This window comes from Branchiostoma lanceolatum, chromosome 16, assembly GCF_035083965.1.
Source record: "Branchiostoma lanceolatum isolate klBraLanc5 chromosome 16, klBraLanc5.hap2, whole genome shotgun sequence".
Lineage (NCBI taxonomy): Eukaryota > Metazoa > Chordata > Leptocardii > Amphioxiformes > Branchiostomatidae > Branchiostoma > Branchiostoma lanceolatum.
This window is the reverse complement of record NC_089737.1, coordinates 10,922,224-10,937,497: the sequence shown is the minus strand read 5'-3', so window position 1 is coordinate 10,937,497 and position 15,274 is coordinate 10,922,224. Positions and strand designations below refer to the sequence as shown.

At 39.2% G+C, this 15,274-nt stretch overlaps 1 protein-coding gene across 1 annotated transcript in view; it reads right to left on the bottom strand.

The window, feature by feature from the left end:
* LOC136421789 (sodium leak channel NALCN-like) overlaps positions 1 to 15,274 on the bottom strand; it is a 30,857-nt gene that overhangs the window by 12,181 nt on the left and 3,402 nt on the right. The window contains 23 exon segments of the mRNA XM_066409345.1: positions 559 to 618; positions 783 to 863; positions 1,402 to 1,452; positions 1,597 to 1,717; positions 2,188 to 2,229; positions 2,672 to 2,794; positions 3,180 to 3,271; positions 3,744 to 3,810; positions 4,268 to 4,369; positions 4,918 to 4,991; positions 5,395 to 5,514; positions 5,517 to 5,892; positions 6,162 to 6,232; positions 6,755 to 6,829; positions 8,922 to 9,059; positions 9,641 to 9,772; positions 10,227 to 10,286; positions 10,592 to 10,759; positions 11,019 to 11,171; positions 11,672 to 11,746; positions 12,304 to 12,408; positions 13,378 to 13,517; positions 14,412 to 14,557. Coding sequence (XP_066265442.1) covers positions 559 to 618; positions 783 to 863; positions 1,402 to 1,452; positions 1,597 to 1,717; positions 2,188 to 2,229; positions 2,672 to 2,794; positions 3,180 to 3,271; positions 3,744 to 3,810; positions 4,268 to 4,369; positions 4,918 to 4,991; positions 5,395 to 5,514; positions 5,517 to 5,892; positions 6,162 to 6,232; positions 6,755 to 6,829; positions 8,922 to 9,059; positions 9,641 to 9,772; positions 10,227 to 10,286; positions 10,592 to 10,759; positions 11,019 to 11,171; positions 11,672 to 11,746; positions 12,304 to 12,408; positions 13,378 to 13,517; positions 14,412 to 14,557 — 2,572 coding nt within the window.

Below are 15,274 nucleotides of genomic sequence, written 5' to 3'. Positions count from 1 at the left end.
AAATTCAACTTGCGTTGCTAATAGGCCCCGCTAATTTGTAATGTTCAAATTACTACCTCATTATTGTATCTTGCGCTGTTTCTTTAAATTCATTTCTATCTTTGTATTGTATATCTTGTTAGGTTGACTTAAGTTGAATACCATGTCGATTCATTTATATTGGTCATTTATATTGTATCATTATGTTTTGATATTGTGTACAGTTTTGTATGTTTCGGCATGGCGGCCTTGAAAAGGTGACCTCTGCGGGGGTACACCTGTTCCGCCATGCCTTCCAGTTTTGGAGAAGTGAAATAAATAAATACATAAAAAATTCATATGAGAATGAAGGATAGTCCTCTGGATATCTTTGGGTTTCTTCAACCTCTCAAACATTTTTAGTATTTAATGTCATTTCACACCAGATTATGGGTGATGTGAACTCAAAGCTGGAGCATCGAAACCCTTTCTTCAGTTTTTTGCCACACACTATATACTGCGGACTGCTGTCCTGGATGAATTGGGATGTGCACAATGCAAAACTGTCTTTTGGAGAAAGTATTGTAACAAATATCCTACCTGGGCTCCAGACCGGGGTGGAACACTTGTCGGAAGCCAGCACAGCAGGATCAAACTCACCTGGTTGGAAAAAAAATTTGTCCAAAACTTCAAAGCCATTGCTTGCAAATTGTGAGATGTACAGTCATATTGTTGAATCTTCACCTGATGTACTTTTCATACAAGACAATAGTATGATTACTTCTGCCATCATAATGATTATACAATCGTAAAAGAATAATTACCAAGTAGATGAAAATGTCCAGTACTCCCCCAAAGTCTCTGATCAGAGCTTTCGGAGTGAAGAACATCCCATCAGCCAGGATCTGGGAATAAAGAAAAAGAAATTTCGTTAGATTCGGAGTTCGAGTTTAGGAAGATCATTATTTCAGTAGTTTAACAGCTGTCACATATGTGTTGATACATGTATTATGATATGGACCTGTCCTTTGTGCTTAACTGACTTTTTTTCAATTCATGTTTGTATTTGGTTTGCATAAGAGAGAGAAAAACATTGTCTTGCAATTACAAAGGGCCTGTCCTTGGTGCTGAACTCATTTCATTGCACATTCACATTCTTAGGAGGTTTCAACATGAGATAAAAAATCATCTAGGAATTATCAACAATTCTTTGAACCCTTTCACTTCCATCCCTCCAAATAGTCCTCAAAGAATTGAAACTGTTTGAAAATTTATAGTACACCTGATGAAATAAGTAAGTGGTAATTCACAAAATTTCATGGTGTAAGGAAAACAGACATTTTTTGCTAACTTCAACTTCACAGTGGGGGGAAGTGATTTACAGAACGGATGTGTGAAGGAATCATAAATAAAACAAGAATGACAGTATATCTTTAATCATACCTTCAATGAAAGTTCCACACTCATACTGATCACAAATGTGTATTCAGCAATCTGTAATGTAAACAACAAAAATCAACATTTCATCTCAATGAACATAATGTTACATTTACGACCTAAAACATGCTACTGCCAAATAGTGCATATTCTTTAATGTGTATCATTGTAGGAGCTCTTATGCAGGTCTGGTCAACTCACCTGTAGGGATGGTGTGTTGGAGATTCGTTGTTTCGGAGTTTCAAACATCATTGACACACAGGACAGGATAGTGATTATGATCATCACCCAGTCTATGTAGGGCACAATGCCCAGCAGTTTACTGGAAAATGATAGACACATTTTAGTACAGTGTAACTGTGAAAGCTGTAGCTTTAACCTTATATGTACCCAGAAGTAATGTCATTGTTTGCATTCTGTACTGACAAAGCACCTGTTGACAAATCCTGCTTGTTTTGTCACTTTCACAATTTACAAAATTGCAATATCTTCGACATACAATGTAGTCCACACTTTCATTCACTGTACATGTAGATTCTCATAATGGATTGATAGATCACCAACTTGTCTTGTTTACATTCATTTTTCTTCTATCCATTTTGTATTTATGTATGTATGTTATCATTTCATTTGACTCTTGTTTTATATTCATGTATCAAAGTAGAAGGCATTGCATATTATTAGTATAGTAATTGTGCTTTTTGCCCCATACTCTTAAAAAATATGTGAATATATAGAAATAAATAAATTCTGCTTGGGCTAAACTATTACCATATGATGGATGTTACTTACTGTATTCTGTTGGTTAACAGACCACCTTTGGTTGGCACAGTCCTGGAAAACAAGAAGAAGTCTTTGATAGAATCTCCCTCACAAGTCACCACATAAAATGTTGTCCATTTGAGAAAACAATCATCTCAGAACAACTCTTGGCTATGCATAGGACCTGTCCCTGGTGCTGAACAGAACAGTTTTTGCCTGTCAATGGTTCAAACACTTTCTATGCCTTTCTTCAAACACTTTCTATGCCTTTCTTAGCATGCCACTGGTCTTGCTGAACAACAAATCAATGATATTCTCTTCTTTTACTGCTGTGCATTAGTGTTAGCAAGGGGTATGGATAAATCCCAACTGCCACCAATAACTACAGGTTTCTTTGACCAATTTCACATTAAATGGAAAACAAAGTCAGGTACAATTTATGATATTCAACATATCATCACTATCTGCATAATGTCTCATTCATTTGGATGCAAAGATGTTCATGAGGACTTACTTGGAATACTGTGCATACACAATGGCTTTGCAGATCAGTCTTAACTTGGAGTTTTCCGACAGAAAGAACAGAGGCGTGTCAAAGTATGGATGATTCTCCCTCAGTTCCTCTTCTTGGACTTTCCTGTGAAGAAAATTATACAAAGCTGTCTTTACGGCAAAATCCACACCTTAATCTACAGACACTTAGATTTGAGATGGATTAAGTTAAGGAATGAATTTGGTGTGAAAGAGAGAGTAACAGAACTTGTCGAGGATTTTTGGAAATTTTTGGTGCAGTTATCCAGCATTGGTGACAATGCGCCGTGCAGATATGCGGAGTCACTAACAATGCAGTCAATGGGAACCGGTTTGGGATTTTGGGATTCGGTGCAGTTAAATGGAATGTGCGTTTATCCGAGGTGCAATACTAGTATATAACAGCTATATCCATCATTAATCAATCCATTCATTCAGTCATTCATTCTTTTGTTCATTCCTCCCTTCATTCATTATTTCATTCCTAGTACCTCTTGAGCTCAGCCTGTTGTCTTTTCTGATGTAACAGTTTAATGTTCATCTCCTTTGCATCTCTACGGTACCCGAGGGTTGGTGGGTTATCCTGTAAACAAACAAACAAAAACACTCTCACACAATTTCATTGCCAAGGAATCTAAAACATGTCTTACTAGCATGGTAAGAGTAGCAGTACATGTATCTCATGAGTACCTTCCCTTGTGGAGGGCAACAAAATAAAGATAACAACATATTGAGAGAAAAAAAAGGATGTCTACAAGTTAGTTTTCAATAGGTCCTGTCCTTGGTGCTGAATTCACCATTCTTTGTCTGTTCAGGTTACAATGAGTTTGAAATAGAGAGTGAAATATAAAAATGAGTTAGGAATGAATGCAAGTCAGATATGAACAGTCTTCAGTACTGATAACAGCATTTTGTTCTGTTAAGGTTTCAAACTAGACTCAACTTCCAACATCTTATAATAAAATAAATCACACTGCTATAGTAGACAATGTAAATTTGTGCCAAATAGACTATAAGCTTATCGGTGACTATTTGTACATCTTTTAAGCTCTTACCTGGCTAGTGTCCTTCATTCTTTCCAGTGCCTTCTTTGCATCTTTGTTGGTATTGTGGCGCAAAGATCTGTAGAATGAAACATTATCACTAAATCTTGTTCTCTTCAACAGAACATTCTAAACCAAGTCTACAAAACAAGAGAGCAAGATAGAACTAACCTCACATAAAATTATAAAATGGGACTGTCAGCTTATATGCACAACCAGCTAACCATACTCATGATTACTGTACCATACTGATTAGAGATAGACCAAGAATGGAAGCTGGTGTGTTATGCCGATGGGCAGTTCTACAACTTAAACATATGACAACACATATACAGAAGAACAATTCTGTGAAAAATTTTTTTCAAGCTTTCTTCCAGATCAATAATTCATAATTTTCTCTTGACAGATTTATTTCCTTTAGTTAACTGCTACATTTTTTCTAACTTCTCACTACAAAACTACAAGTACTACGTGACCAACTCTCAAATCACAATTCTTTGATCACTCTGTCCCCAAAATTATATACAAAATCTCACCTCCTGTCTGCCCTTATTTGGTGTTGTATTCCCAGGAGACTTGGACTGGTGGATGCTGGCGTTACGCTCAAGCCTGAGGACTGCTTAATGTCATTACACTTCCTGTGAGCTCACAAAATGAACACATTCTAGGCATGAATCTATATCCAAATTTCCACAATCAAACATAAAAGTATCATACATTTCCATAATGTCTGTGTATAGATATCAATGGTAGTCAACTATCACAGTTTTGAGTTTTACATGAGATATATGATGTTTTTTTTATTCACCACAGGTAAGATCTGTCCTTGGTACTGAATAAACCATGTTTATCCAACTCAAGTTTCTATGAGTTTTGCTTACGTCTGAGGAGAATCAAGTACAAAGCACTACATGTCAGTTATGAATAGCTCCTGTCCTTGGTGCTGAACAAACTATTTGTGGGTTTTGCATCCTGAGAAGTGCTTGGCAATGTGAAATGGTGTTTTTTAGATCAAAATAATTTTTCTAAATCCTTACAGGCCAGTACATTAAAAATTCTTGTGTAATGAAAACATATTTCTGCATGTATGGAATCATAACACTGTGAATGAATAGTAATCTTATGAGTTGAAGTACATTTAAAAATTCAAACCTCCTGACAAACACATTTTTAGACCTGACCTCACCTGATTTCTTCTGTAACTCTTTCCTTCTTCTCCCTCATGTTTATAGTCCTGGGCTGGACAGGACATGTCAGCAACTGGGAAATGAAAAATCATTAAAATACCCAGATTATCACTGTATACAATACAATAATGATACATACATAGTAAATGCATACCTACACTAAACATGCATACATTTTTGGTGTGGCTGTTCTTATCTGTTTGAATGCTGTGGAGAGGCTAGTTTCTGTACACATGCACATCAGGAACGTAAAAGGAAGTCAGGTCAAGGGTCCCAGAAAGCTCCAAGGATAGCTTAACCCATTTTCTGTCTTCAGTGTCCTGCCATATGCATGTCTGTTGCCTTAGGCTAGCGAGAAAAAAGGAATTTAGACAGAATCAGAAAGAAATTTGAAATTATGAATAAAACAAGAGATCCACAAAATTCATACTATAATTCAAAAGGGTTTGAGATTTTGAATTTTTTAAAATTTCTACCTTTCCATGTTCCAGTTTGTCCTTCTTGGCTTGAGACAGCAGAGCCTTAGTGTCTTGAGCCGTGGACCTTTTCCTCAGTAACATTCTCACAGTAGCGGTCCACTCCATAAACTGTTTCATAAAACTCTCCCTGAAAGAAATAAAACTTTCACAATTGTATTCTGTTGTTTCTTTGTTTCTTGTTTGTTTGATTGCTTGATATGTTGTTTGCACTGAGGACTGTTACAGTAACAGTAACGGTCATATTTTACAGGTTCACAAGTTAGAGAGGTAACGTTAGAACAATACAAAATGAGATGAGAAACATCAAAAAGAGTGTCTAGAAATACTTCTTGCCATCTCAGTAAACATTTAATGGAATAGATTTGAGATATGCAATGATGTATATGTGACAAAATTAAACTTCTTGATACATCTATACATAAGTCCACTTGCCTGATTTTTGGCAGGGGAAAGTCTGCTGGCAACTTGGATGGCTTGATCATGTGAGGCTTGTTCCTGAAAGCATGTCACATATGTTCTCCATTACAGTTAATTGACAGCCTCTCAAAATATTTCAGACATATAGTGTTTTATCACATTATTGTATTATCAGCTGGTGTGTTACGCCAAAGGGCGGTTATACCAGTTATACAGATACAGATACAGATTACATTTAAGAAAAAAAATCTGATGAATGCAGAGTTGTCAACAATTCCTTTAGAAAGGAATCTGTTAGTATGAACTTTTAAATACACCATCATTTATTGGAAAAACAGTTCACTTACGGGAACTTCTCAAAGACTCGAAGTCTGAGAGGAAGTTTGTGCTTCGTCCCAACCTCTTCTCTTGCCTTCAGCTGCAAAACAAGATTTTCTCACAGTTAATTCATATTTTACATCCAAGTATACAGATACTATATTCACATCACAAGGGGTGTCCCTGTGGTGTAGTGGTCTGCGCCTTTGCTACTCTGCCACATCTGGTTCAAATTACTTGGACCAGAAGGACTGGGGTTCTAGTCCCACGTAGGGCACCTCTGGACAAGAGGCGCATTGAGTCATACCAAAGACTTTATAAAAATGGTACATACTTATGAAACAGTATGGAAGTTAAACACACTCCACTGCCAGTGGACTAGCCCCCTGCTGCAGTGATTGCACCACAGTGTGGCCCCAGGGCTATGAAACGGAGATGGGCACCGCCCTATACATCAATTATGGTGTGGGAGGATTTTAACTAACTAATATTCACATCACAATTTGAAGTTAATAGTATAAGAGTTATCCTGAAGTATTTAAAACCTTACTGGCAGTGAGGATATTGTGCTTTGTGATTGGTCCACTTCCAACCAATCAGTGAGCTGAATCTACAACCCCACCTGTTTGAGTTTCTTCAGGTCTTCATCCAGCTCCAGGTTGTCCAGGATAACTGCCACAAACAAACTCACCACAATCTGTAATGTAGCAAAGAAAAACCTGATGCCATTGATGGAAAGACGCATTGAAATAATAATAATATTGATATTGTTTACATGCGATTCAAAAATTTGCACCATTGTAATCCTACACACAAACCTGCCCAAGAGTCATACCAAAGACTTTATAAAAATGGTACATACTTATGAAACAGTATGGAAGTTAAACACACTCCACTGCCAGTGGACTAGCCCCCTGCTGCAGTGATTGCAAGAGGACCACCCAGGGGACTGATAAAATCTGGTCTATGTGGACAGGTGGTGTCAATGGGAAATTATCTAAGGGACAACCAAAAGGTGGTCACATTGCCCAGGTGGTCCTCATTTACAGGTGGTTACTTGTACAGGTTTCTACACCCTGACAATTACAATTCTATTTCATAATAGAATACATGTACATTTGTTAAACATGCAAAATATATACCTGCCCCTTAATCAGTCCCTAGAAAAGGGGCAGGTCCCGGCAGACTGGAAAAATGCTTATGTTCACCCGATCTTCAAGAAAGGCGATAGAAGTGACCCGGCGAACTATCGCCCAGTGTCTCTTACCAGCGTCAGCTGTAAATTACTAGAACATATTATGTATTCTGCAACTATGAAACATCTTGATAACCACAAAATCCTCCTCCCTACTCAGCATGGCTTTCGCGCTAAACACTCCTGCGAATCACAACTCATATGCATCCTGTACGATTTGACTTCATGGTTTGACAAGGGCAGTCAGATAGATATGGCTATCCTAGACTTCTCCAAAGCATTTGATAGCGTCCCACATACCCGACTGTTGAACAAGTTAGAATTCTATGGTATAAGGGGGGGAATCTGAGATGGATAAAAAATTGGCTAATAGACAGACACCAGCAGGTAATCGTGGACGGGGAAGCATCGGAACCTACAACAGTCAGGTCAGGAGTGCCCCAAGGAACAGTATTAGGCCCCCTCCTCTTCCTTTTATATATTAACCATATTAATGCAGGTATATCTTCCCAACTGCGACTATTCGCGGATGACTGCCTCATATATCGACAGATACATTCTGTACAAGACCAGCAAATACTCCAAAATGATCTGAACTCACTCTGTCATTGGTAAGACTCTTGGCAGCTTAGATTTAATGTTAAGAAATGCTGCATTATACACATTCACAAACCACGTACGTCTCCTAATTATATGTACACAATGTTCACAGAACCACTTGAGGTCAACGATCGACACCCATACCTGGGGATCATAATATCACAGGACCTCAAGTGATCCCACCACATCAACCACATCACTGCAAAGGCTAACAGTACTCTGGGCTTTCTTAAACGAAACTTAAGGGGGGCTTCCAAAGAGGTAAGGGCCAAGGCTTACACAGCTCTCGTGAGACCCAAGTTGGAATATGCTGCTCCAGCTTGGGATCCACTAAAAATGCAAAGCGCACAAACCAACTCACTTGAGAACAAACTAGAATCTGTTCAGAGGAGAGCCGCCAGGTTCATATATGGCGACTACAGACAGACCACTAGCGTCACTGAACTGATAAGCAAGCTAGGGTGGCCCCTTTTACAAGAGCACAGGAAGTTTGCACGCCTGGTCCTTTTCTACAAGTCTATCAATAACCTAGTTGCTATACCTTATCAAAACTACACCACCCAACACCTGAACAGGACACGAAGTCATTCACATCGTTTCCAAACACTTTACTGCAGAACAGAAGTGTTCAGGTCAAGCTATTTCCCAAGAACTATCCAGGAATGGAACCACCTACCAGCCAGTGTGGTATCAGCAGATTCAGTAAATCAGTTTAAGGTGGGGCTGGCCCAGCACATGGGCCTCCCCACCCCCCAGTAATTACATGCTTTAACTAAGGCGGCCCTCACTGCACCTTTTTTTTCCACTATATTATATTTTTCATGTTCATTACTGTAGTTAGTTTAAATTCTGCACTTTTTGTTGTTGTGGAGCACCACCACCACCGGCCGCCTTAGGCGTGCACCCTGGGCGCGATGCCCCAATCGGGCTTTGCCCAGTATTGTATATAGATATAGATACCAGGAAAGTATAAATGAATGAAGTTTCTGCTTACCACTGCAGTGAACATGTGATACAGGATGAAGTAGACAGCCACTAGAGGGGCATATGTCTCCCCCACAGCCCACATGGTATGGTCCATAACCTCCACCCAACCTTCCTGTGTGAGAATCTGGAACATGGACATCAGGGCCTGTATGGGGAAACAGAAATATACATGAAAAGTCTGTTGTTCAACTTAACACTACTGTTTCAAGGATTAAAAAGTTAATTCTCAGATCATAGGTTTTATTTCTGGCTACCCTGGGCCAGATGTTGCATCTGTGGGAGAGGCACTTTAAACAACTTTCTCCCACCCAGGTTTAATTTGTATATCTGATGTCAGTTGGGGAGGTAAATAGCTGTGCCTAAGACACAGTGGATAAAAACCCTCTGCCTCCATGGCTACAAAAAAGCTATTGAATAATGTAACCTTGACTTTACCTTTAACATTTCAAAATGACCTAGTAGCCTTCAAAAGTTATTCACAAAAGACATTTAAGTATCAAAAGAGGAAGAAATTGATTGCATGACGATTGTTACAGATGACAACTTGTACATAAATTGCAGTTGAACTATTGCCAATAACAATTCTAAATCTACTTTTACGAATAACAGTAGTTTAAAAGAGGTTCTGATCATGTACATTGATACTCTAATACTAATAGTTTGTTCATATTATTTTATCAGATGATAAATTGTTACATATTGTAAAATCGCAAACTCTTGACTCACAGCAGGGAATGTGGTGAAGGCCTTGAGTGTTGGTATGAAACAGAAGAGTTGTAGACTGACAGCCGAGGCCACCACTAACAGACTCATGGTGAACAGCACCAGACTGCCCAACTTCTTCCCTGGACCAAAGATCTAGTACAGGAATAACACAGTAATGTTATATGTCTTTTATTAACAAGATGTTACATATTTACTCATGTTAGCCTTTCCTGTTGGGTAAGTAGGAAATCTGATTTACTTTGTATTTCAGAAAATATAAGATAGTTTGGACCTGAGGGTACCTGAAAGTGGCCGACTGTACTTTTTGCTGCATGCATCAATTAAACATTTTTCCTTTCTTACAACTTCATTAGGTATGACTAATTTTGTGTTAGCATGGTTTAAAGTTCTGAAACAAGTTCTAACTGTAAATTCCAACACAAAAATGGTTTAAAGTTCTTATCATATTTCTAAAACAACCAAGCACATTATAACCACAAATTCATCATAACATTTCTCAACTTCCCTGCTTAAGGGCTTTTCAAAAGTCTTTTGCTCTACCAAAAATGTTTAATCTGATGAAAAAATGCATCCTGCGGTACTGTACCTTATAACAGAAGTCCTCCAAACTGGGCGAGGCCTTGATCAGTCGCACCACACGCAACACCTGATTGATTCATTTGTCAGAAACAATGTAGGAATTTAATAACAGTTATGACAGTTTTGAGGTTTGTATTCATGAAATCATGTGGGAAAGACTACTGTTTATAGATTACACCAGTCCTAATTGCTGAACAGACCATCTTTTGACTTGTCAAGTTTCTATGAGTTTTGCAGTTTTGAGAGAAAAAGGAATCATCCAAAAAACAACTACAGGTTAGCTATGAATAGGACCTGTCCTTGGTGCTGAACAGACTATTTTTGCCTATTGTATACACATATTTCTGTGTACAAATGTGACAGTATCCTAACCTGGAAGTATGTGAGTTGTGAGCAGTAGAACACAGGGAGGATGTGTAGAGTCGTCCCTATGGCCAGGATCAGCTCAAACTTGTGCAGCGATCGTTTCCAGTAACCATGGAGACCGACGCACCACACCTTAAACACCACCTCAAGGTCAAACAGCACTGTAAACCCCACCTGGAAAAATTTGCAGAATAATTTTTTTCAATTAGCATTATCAGTTATTAACTGTACAATCATCACCTTTCCACATATTAAGGCCACATCTATTTGTTTTATGGACTGTCTAAGTTTATCCTTGATTATCTACAAGACTGTATCTTTTCAATCATTACTTTGAAACAAGACAAATGAACTAACAAACAATAAATTGCATTCCTCAGCCAAGTGTCATTCAATAGAGACAAGAAGTACTGACTAATAGATAAGCTGATACCTCTATAGCATAGACCAGATCGCGGTATCTCTCATACTCCTCTGTGTCCCGATGCAAGTCAAACTGTATGGTAGCGGTGACCACAGCGTTGGTCAACACAAAAAGCATCATCATCACATGGAAGGCTGAGGACTGGAGGACGTACTGGCAGACCTGTGGATTTTTCAACAACATTGTGTATTTTGTAGATATTGGTCATTTCTACTGTATTATATTGATGATGTTGTCTTTAGTGTGTAGGAGGGCAACTTGTAAAGGTGCTCATGCACCTGTTTTCCCTCCTTTTGACATTGTAATAACTTCAAATGTAACAATAATAAAACATAAAACAAGCAGACTAAATCAGAAATGGCAACGGCTCTGTCACACAGCAGGATATGTTACGAAAAACTTGAGTGCAGTGCCAAGTCTTCCTTGTCTGTCCAAAAATGAAGTAAAAGTACGGTAGAAAAATGGATCGGCTGAGTCTGCTAGCTCAAGGCAATATATTTGTCTGTAATACTTACAGTGTTCTCTCAGTCATCGGGCTACCTTTCAAGGGTTTAATTGATGTTTTATGTGACTGACCCAAAGTGAATATTTTGTATTGTATGCATACGTATAGTGCAAAAAATGTGACAAAGTGGAAAATAAAACACTATAGAATTTTTTACCTGTGGTGCCAGACCTCTCGGGCATCTTGTATTCAGAGCAACCAGCTGCCAGCCTGTTCCCTGCTCCTGGACAATCTAAGGGTCACAACATTGAAAAAGTTTTTAGCTTGCCCTATAGAGCATTAATTTGTCAATTTTATATAATCAGACATTAGCCAGTCAATGTTAGACTAATGTATTCCAATCACAGTTCTTTCTGCTAAGTAGAATGTTAATGGCTGAAACTACCGCATGTATATATTGCGTATATCTCTGTGCATGCATTCATGCAACAAGAGAAGTACCAATAATTCTCTTAACCGGGATTGGGTGGGGGGTAGTATTGACTTCCCACAACCTTTGACTTTGCTGACATGCAAAAATCTTGCAATTCCAGGGCAATTTGGTCAGACATAGCTAAAAAGGACTGAACAATTTGAGTAAAAGTTCCAGTGAGTCCAATTTTGTGAGTTGGCATCAGCTTACCTTCTTCATAATGTAATTTAACAACTCGGATTAACTTCCATACTAGTGCATAAAGATAAATGTGTTTAATGAGGTTAACAGAAATTGTGTGGTTTTATTTCTTTAGGCTTCTTTGAAATAGATTGCCTAAAAGCCAATTTGAACAATATTTCACAGCAGACATGTACCTTAATCCCTGAAGATGTAGTAGGACCGCCCCTGAACTGCCACATCTCCTTAAACTGGACCCTGATGTCCGCAAACGTCTCCACTATCACAGCAATGAAGACATTCTGGGGGAAAACACACAAGAAAACAAGAAATCAGAGACCTCATATCTCTTTGATGTAAGTGGACGAAAACACTCCGGCCTCAATGGGGTAGGGAATTTCCAGAGCAGCCTTCCTAACCCTTGCTTCTCCTAATGGGTCAGTGAAGTCATGCTTGTCTCAAGCATTGATGTTTCTGACCTAGGGTTAGGAGATGCTGCTATAGTAACAATTAGATCAATGCTTAGTGAGTGCCCCCCCCCCCCCCATAGCCTTGCACTGAACGTGTTTGTTAAAAGTTTTGTGAATATCTTGTTGCACTCATTAGTGGAATTTCTTGCTAATTCTGTCCATGCAGTATGCATTTTTTTGCCTTCCTGCTAGACTTTGGATCCAGGCCAAACCAGCATTTCTATCCTGCAAATTTCCATCGACAACATTTTCCGCTACCAAGGCAACTCTCGGACCCAGGCTGGAACAAAGTTGCACACACACCGAGACAAACAAACATACAAATACAATACCTCCTTTTTTGTGGAGATAAAATTGGAGTTAAGGACAATTTTTTGTATGAGTTTTGCAAATGAGAAATGTCGATGATCTGTGAATCAATGCATGTTATTTCTGAATAAGGCCTGTCCTTGGTCCTGAACAGACTCTCTATGAGTTGTGCACATTAGATGTGTGAGAATAATGGTGCTATTACTTTTTTCTGATTAACAATATACCAGAAAAGTTATCATCTCCTGCTTAGAACTGGATGTCAAGCCATGACCCACTGTTAATGGTACCTGGGAAAAAAGCTAGGGGAATTTCCCCGGCACAATGAACCTGTAACTACTGGAACATAGTGTCTGTCTTCTCTGTCACGACCAGTGGAAAAATAGCTCTTCATGTGGAATCGTATCACCTGCACCGTTCACATACACCAGCAAACACACCAAATGCATTAACAGTCAGACATCTACTACAATGTTTCGCACAAACTTGTACCTTTACAAGCCAGGCAAGGAAGAAGATCATGGAGAAGAAGTAGACAGATCTCCACTCAGGAAAGCTGTCGATGGTCTTGTACATGATGAACACCCATCCCTCCTGGGAGGCTGCGTTGTACACGGTGAACACACTGGAACCTGGAACACAAGACAAGTTTACAGTCACTGTGTAAGCTCGAAGACAAACAAAAAAGCTCCAGACTATGCACTTAACCGACTGATAAGTATCTAATACCAGGTCAGAAAAGGACAAGGAATAGTCATACCATATCAACCTAGAATTTGATGTGTTAAAAAATTCGTATTTTCCTAGAACTATCGTAGAGTGGAACCTGGAACACAAGACAAGTTTACAGTCACTGTGTAAGCTCGAAGACAAACAAAAAAGCTCCAGACTATGCATGATATACAAAATAACTAATAAACTGGTGGACTTACCGACTGATAAGTATCTAATATCAGGTCAGAAAAGGACAAGGAATAGTCAAGTCTTATCAACCTAGGATTGATGTGTTCAAAAATTTGTATTTTTATAGAACTATAGTAGAGTGGAACTCAAGAACTGAAGGAGCCTCTTCACTAGATAGCTCTAAACAACACTACCATTCAGATGTGCAAAAGTTAGGTGCACAGAGTGCCTGCAAAGCTGGTGTGTTACACTAAAGGGCAGTTGTACCAGCAATGTTGATACAGAAACAGACAAGCTTTCAGGAAGCTGTGGCTCTGGCTCTAAGTGGTGTACCTGACTTTGGTTGAGGAGGTAAACGGCAGTGGAAGGAGAGGGACGACCTCTACCTTCCAATACAATGCCCTAGATACAGTGGATAACAACCCATTACTCTACAGCCTCAAAACAAAAAGACTGTTGGACCATTACCTTTACTTAAGCTTTAGCTTTACAGTAACCTTTAATTCTACTTACCTTGCACTTAAGATGTTTCTTGGGGTTTTAGTATGACACAGTTATAAACATAATGGAGATCTGATCATTATGATACTCTAGTCTAGTACATGTACATGCATGTCACTCACCGAACTCATCAAACCCACTGTACCCCCTCTGCGACCGTTTGAGCTGGATGTCCACACACTCCATCCCCTCCGGACAGGAGTAGCCGCTGCCGGGGTGGGGGGAGCAGTAGGTGTCTGGAACAGCCAACGACTCCAGGGTCACAGTGCTGAAAACAAGATCATATCGCCTCTGTGAGTTAAAAGTTAGTTAAAATCCTCCCACACCATTATTGATGTATAGGGCGGTGCCCATCTCCGTTTCATAGCCCTGGGTCACACTGTGGTGCAATCACTGTAGCAGGGGGCTAGTTCACTGGCAGTGAAGTGTGTTTAACTTCCATACTGTTTCAGAAGTATGTACCATTTTTATAAAGTCTTTGGTATGACTCAATGCGCCTCTTGTCCAGAGGTGTCCTACTTGGGGCTTGAACCCCAGTCCATCTGGTCCAAGTAATTTGAACCAGATGTGGTGAGAGGCAGAAGGCGCAGACCACTACACCACAGGGACACCCCCCATATCGCCTCTGTTAGGAAATTTATATGTATACATCACTGTAGAATACAGCCAACTAATCCTGGGTTACTGTCCAAAAAAAGGGTCACATCGGTCAGAAAAAGTAGTCACACATTTCTGTACAATATGAATGGTTCAGAACAGACAATTGTATTTCATTTTGGGGGAAAATTGATTTCTTAGCTCTATTGATGCAGATTCGCAGTCTTCTGAGGGGATGACACAACAGTTCACTTCATGCTGACTCAGACAATGTACTGCTTCTAATTCTGACTTGACCTGGTGTAGAAATTATACCATCAATCATGGATGACTTGATTTTGTACAATAACATGAAATTGACATTACACGAGGGCAGGAAAAAAACATA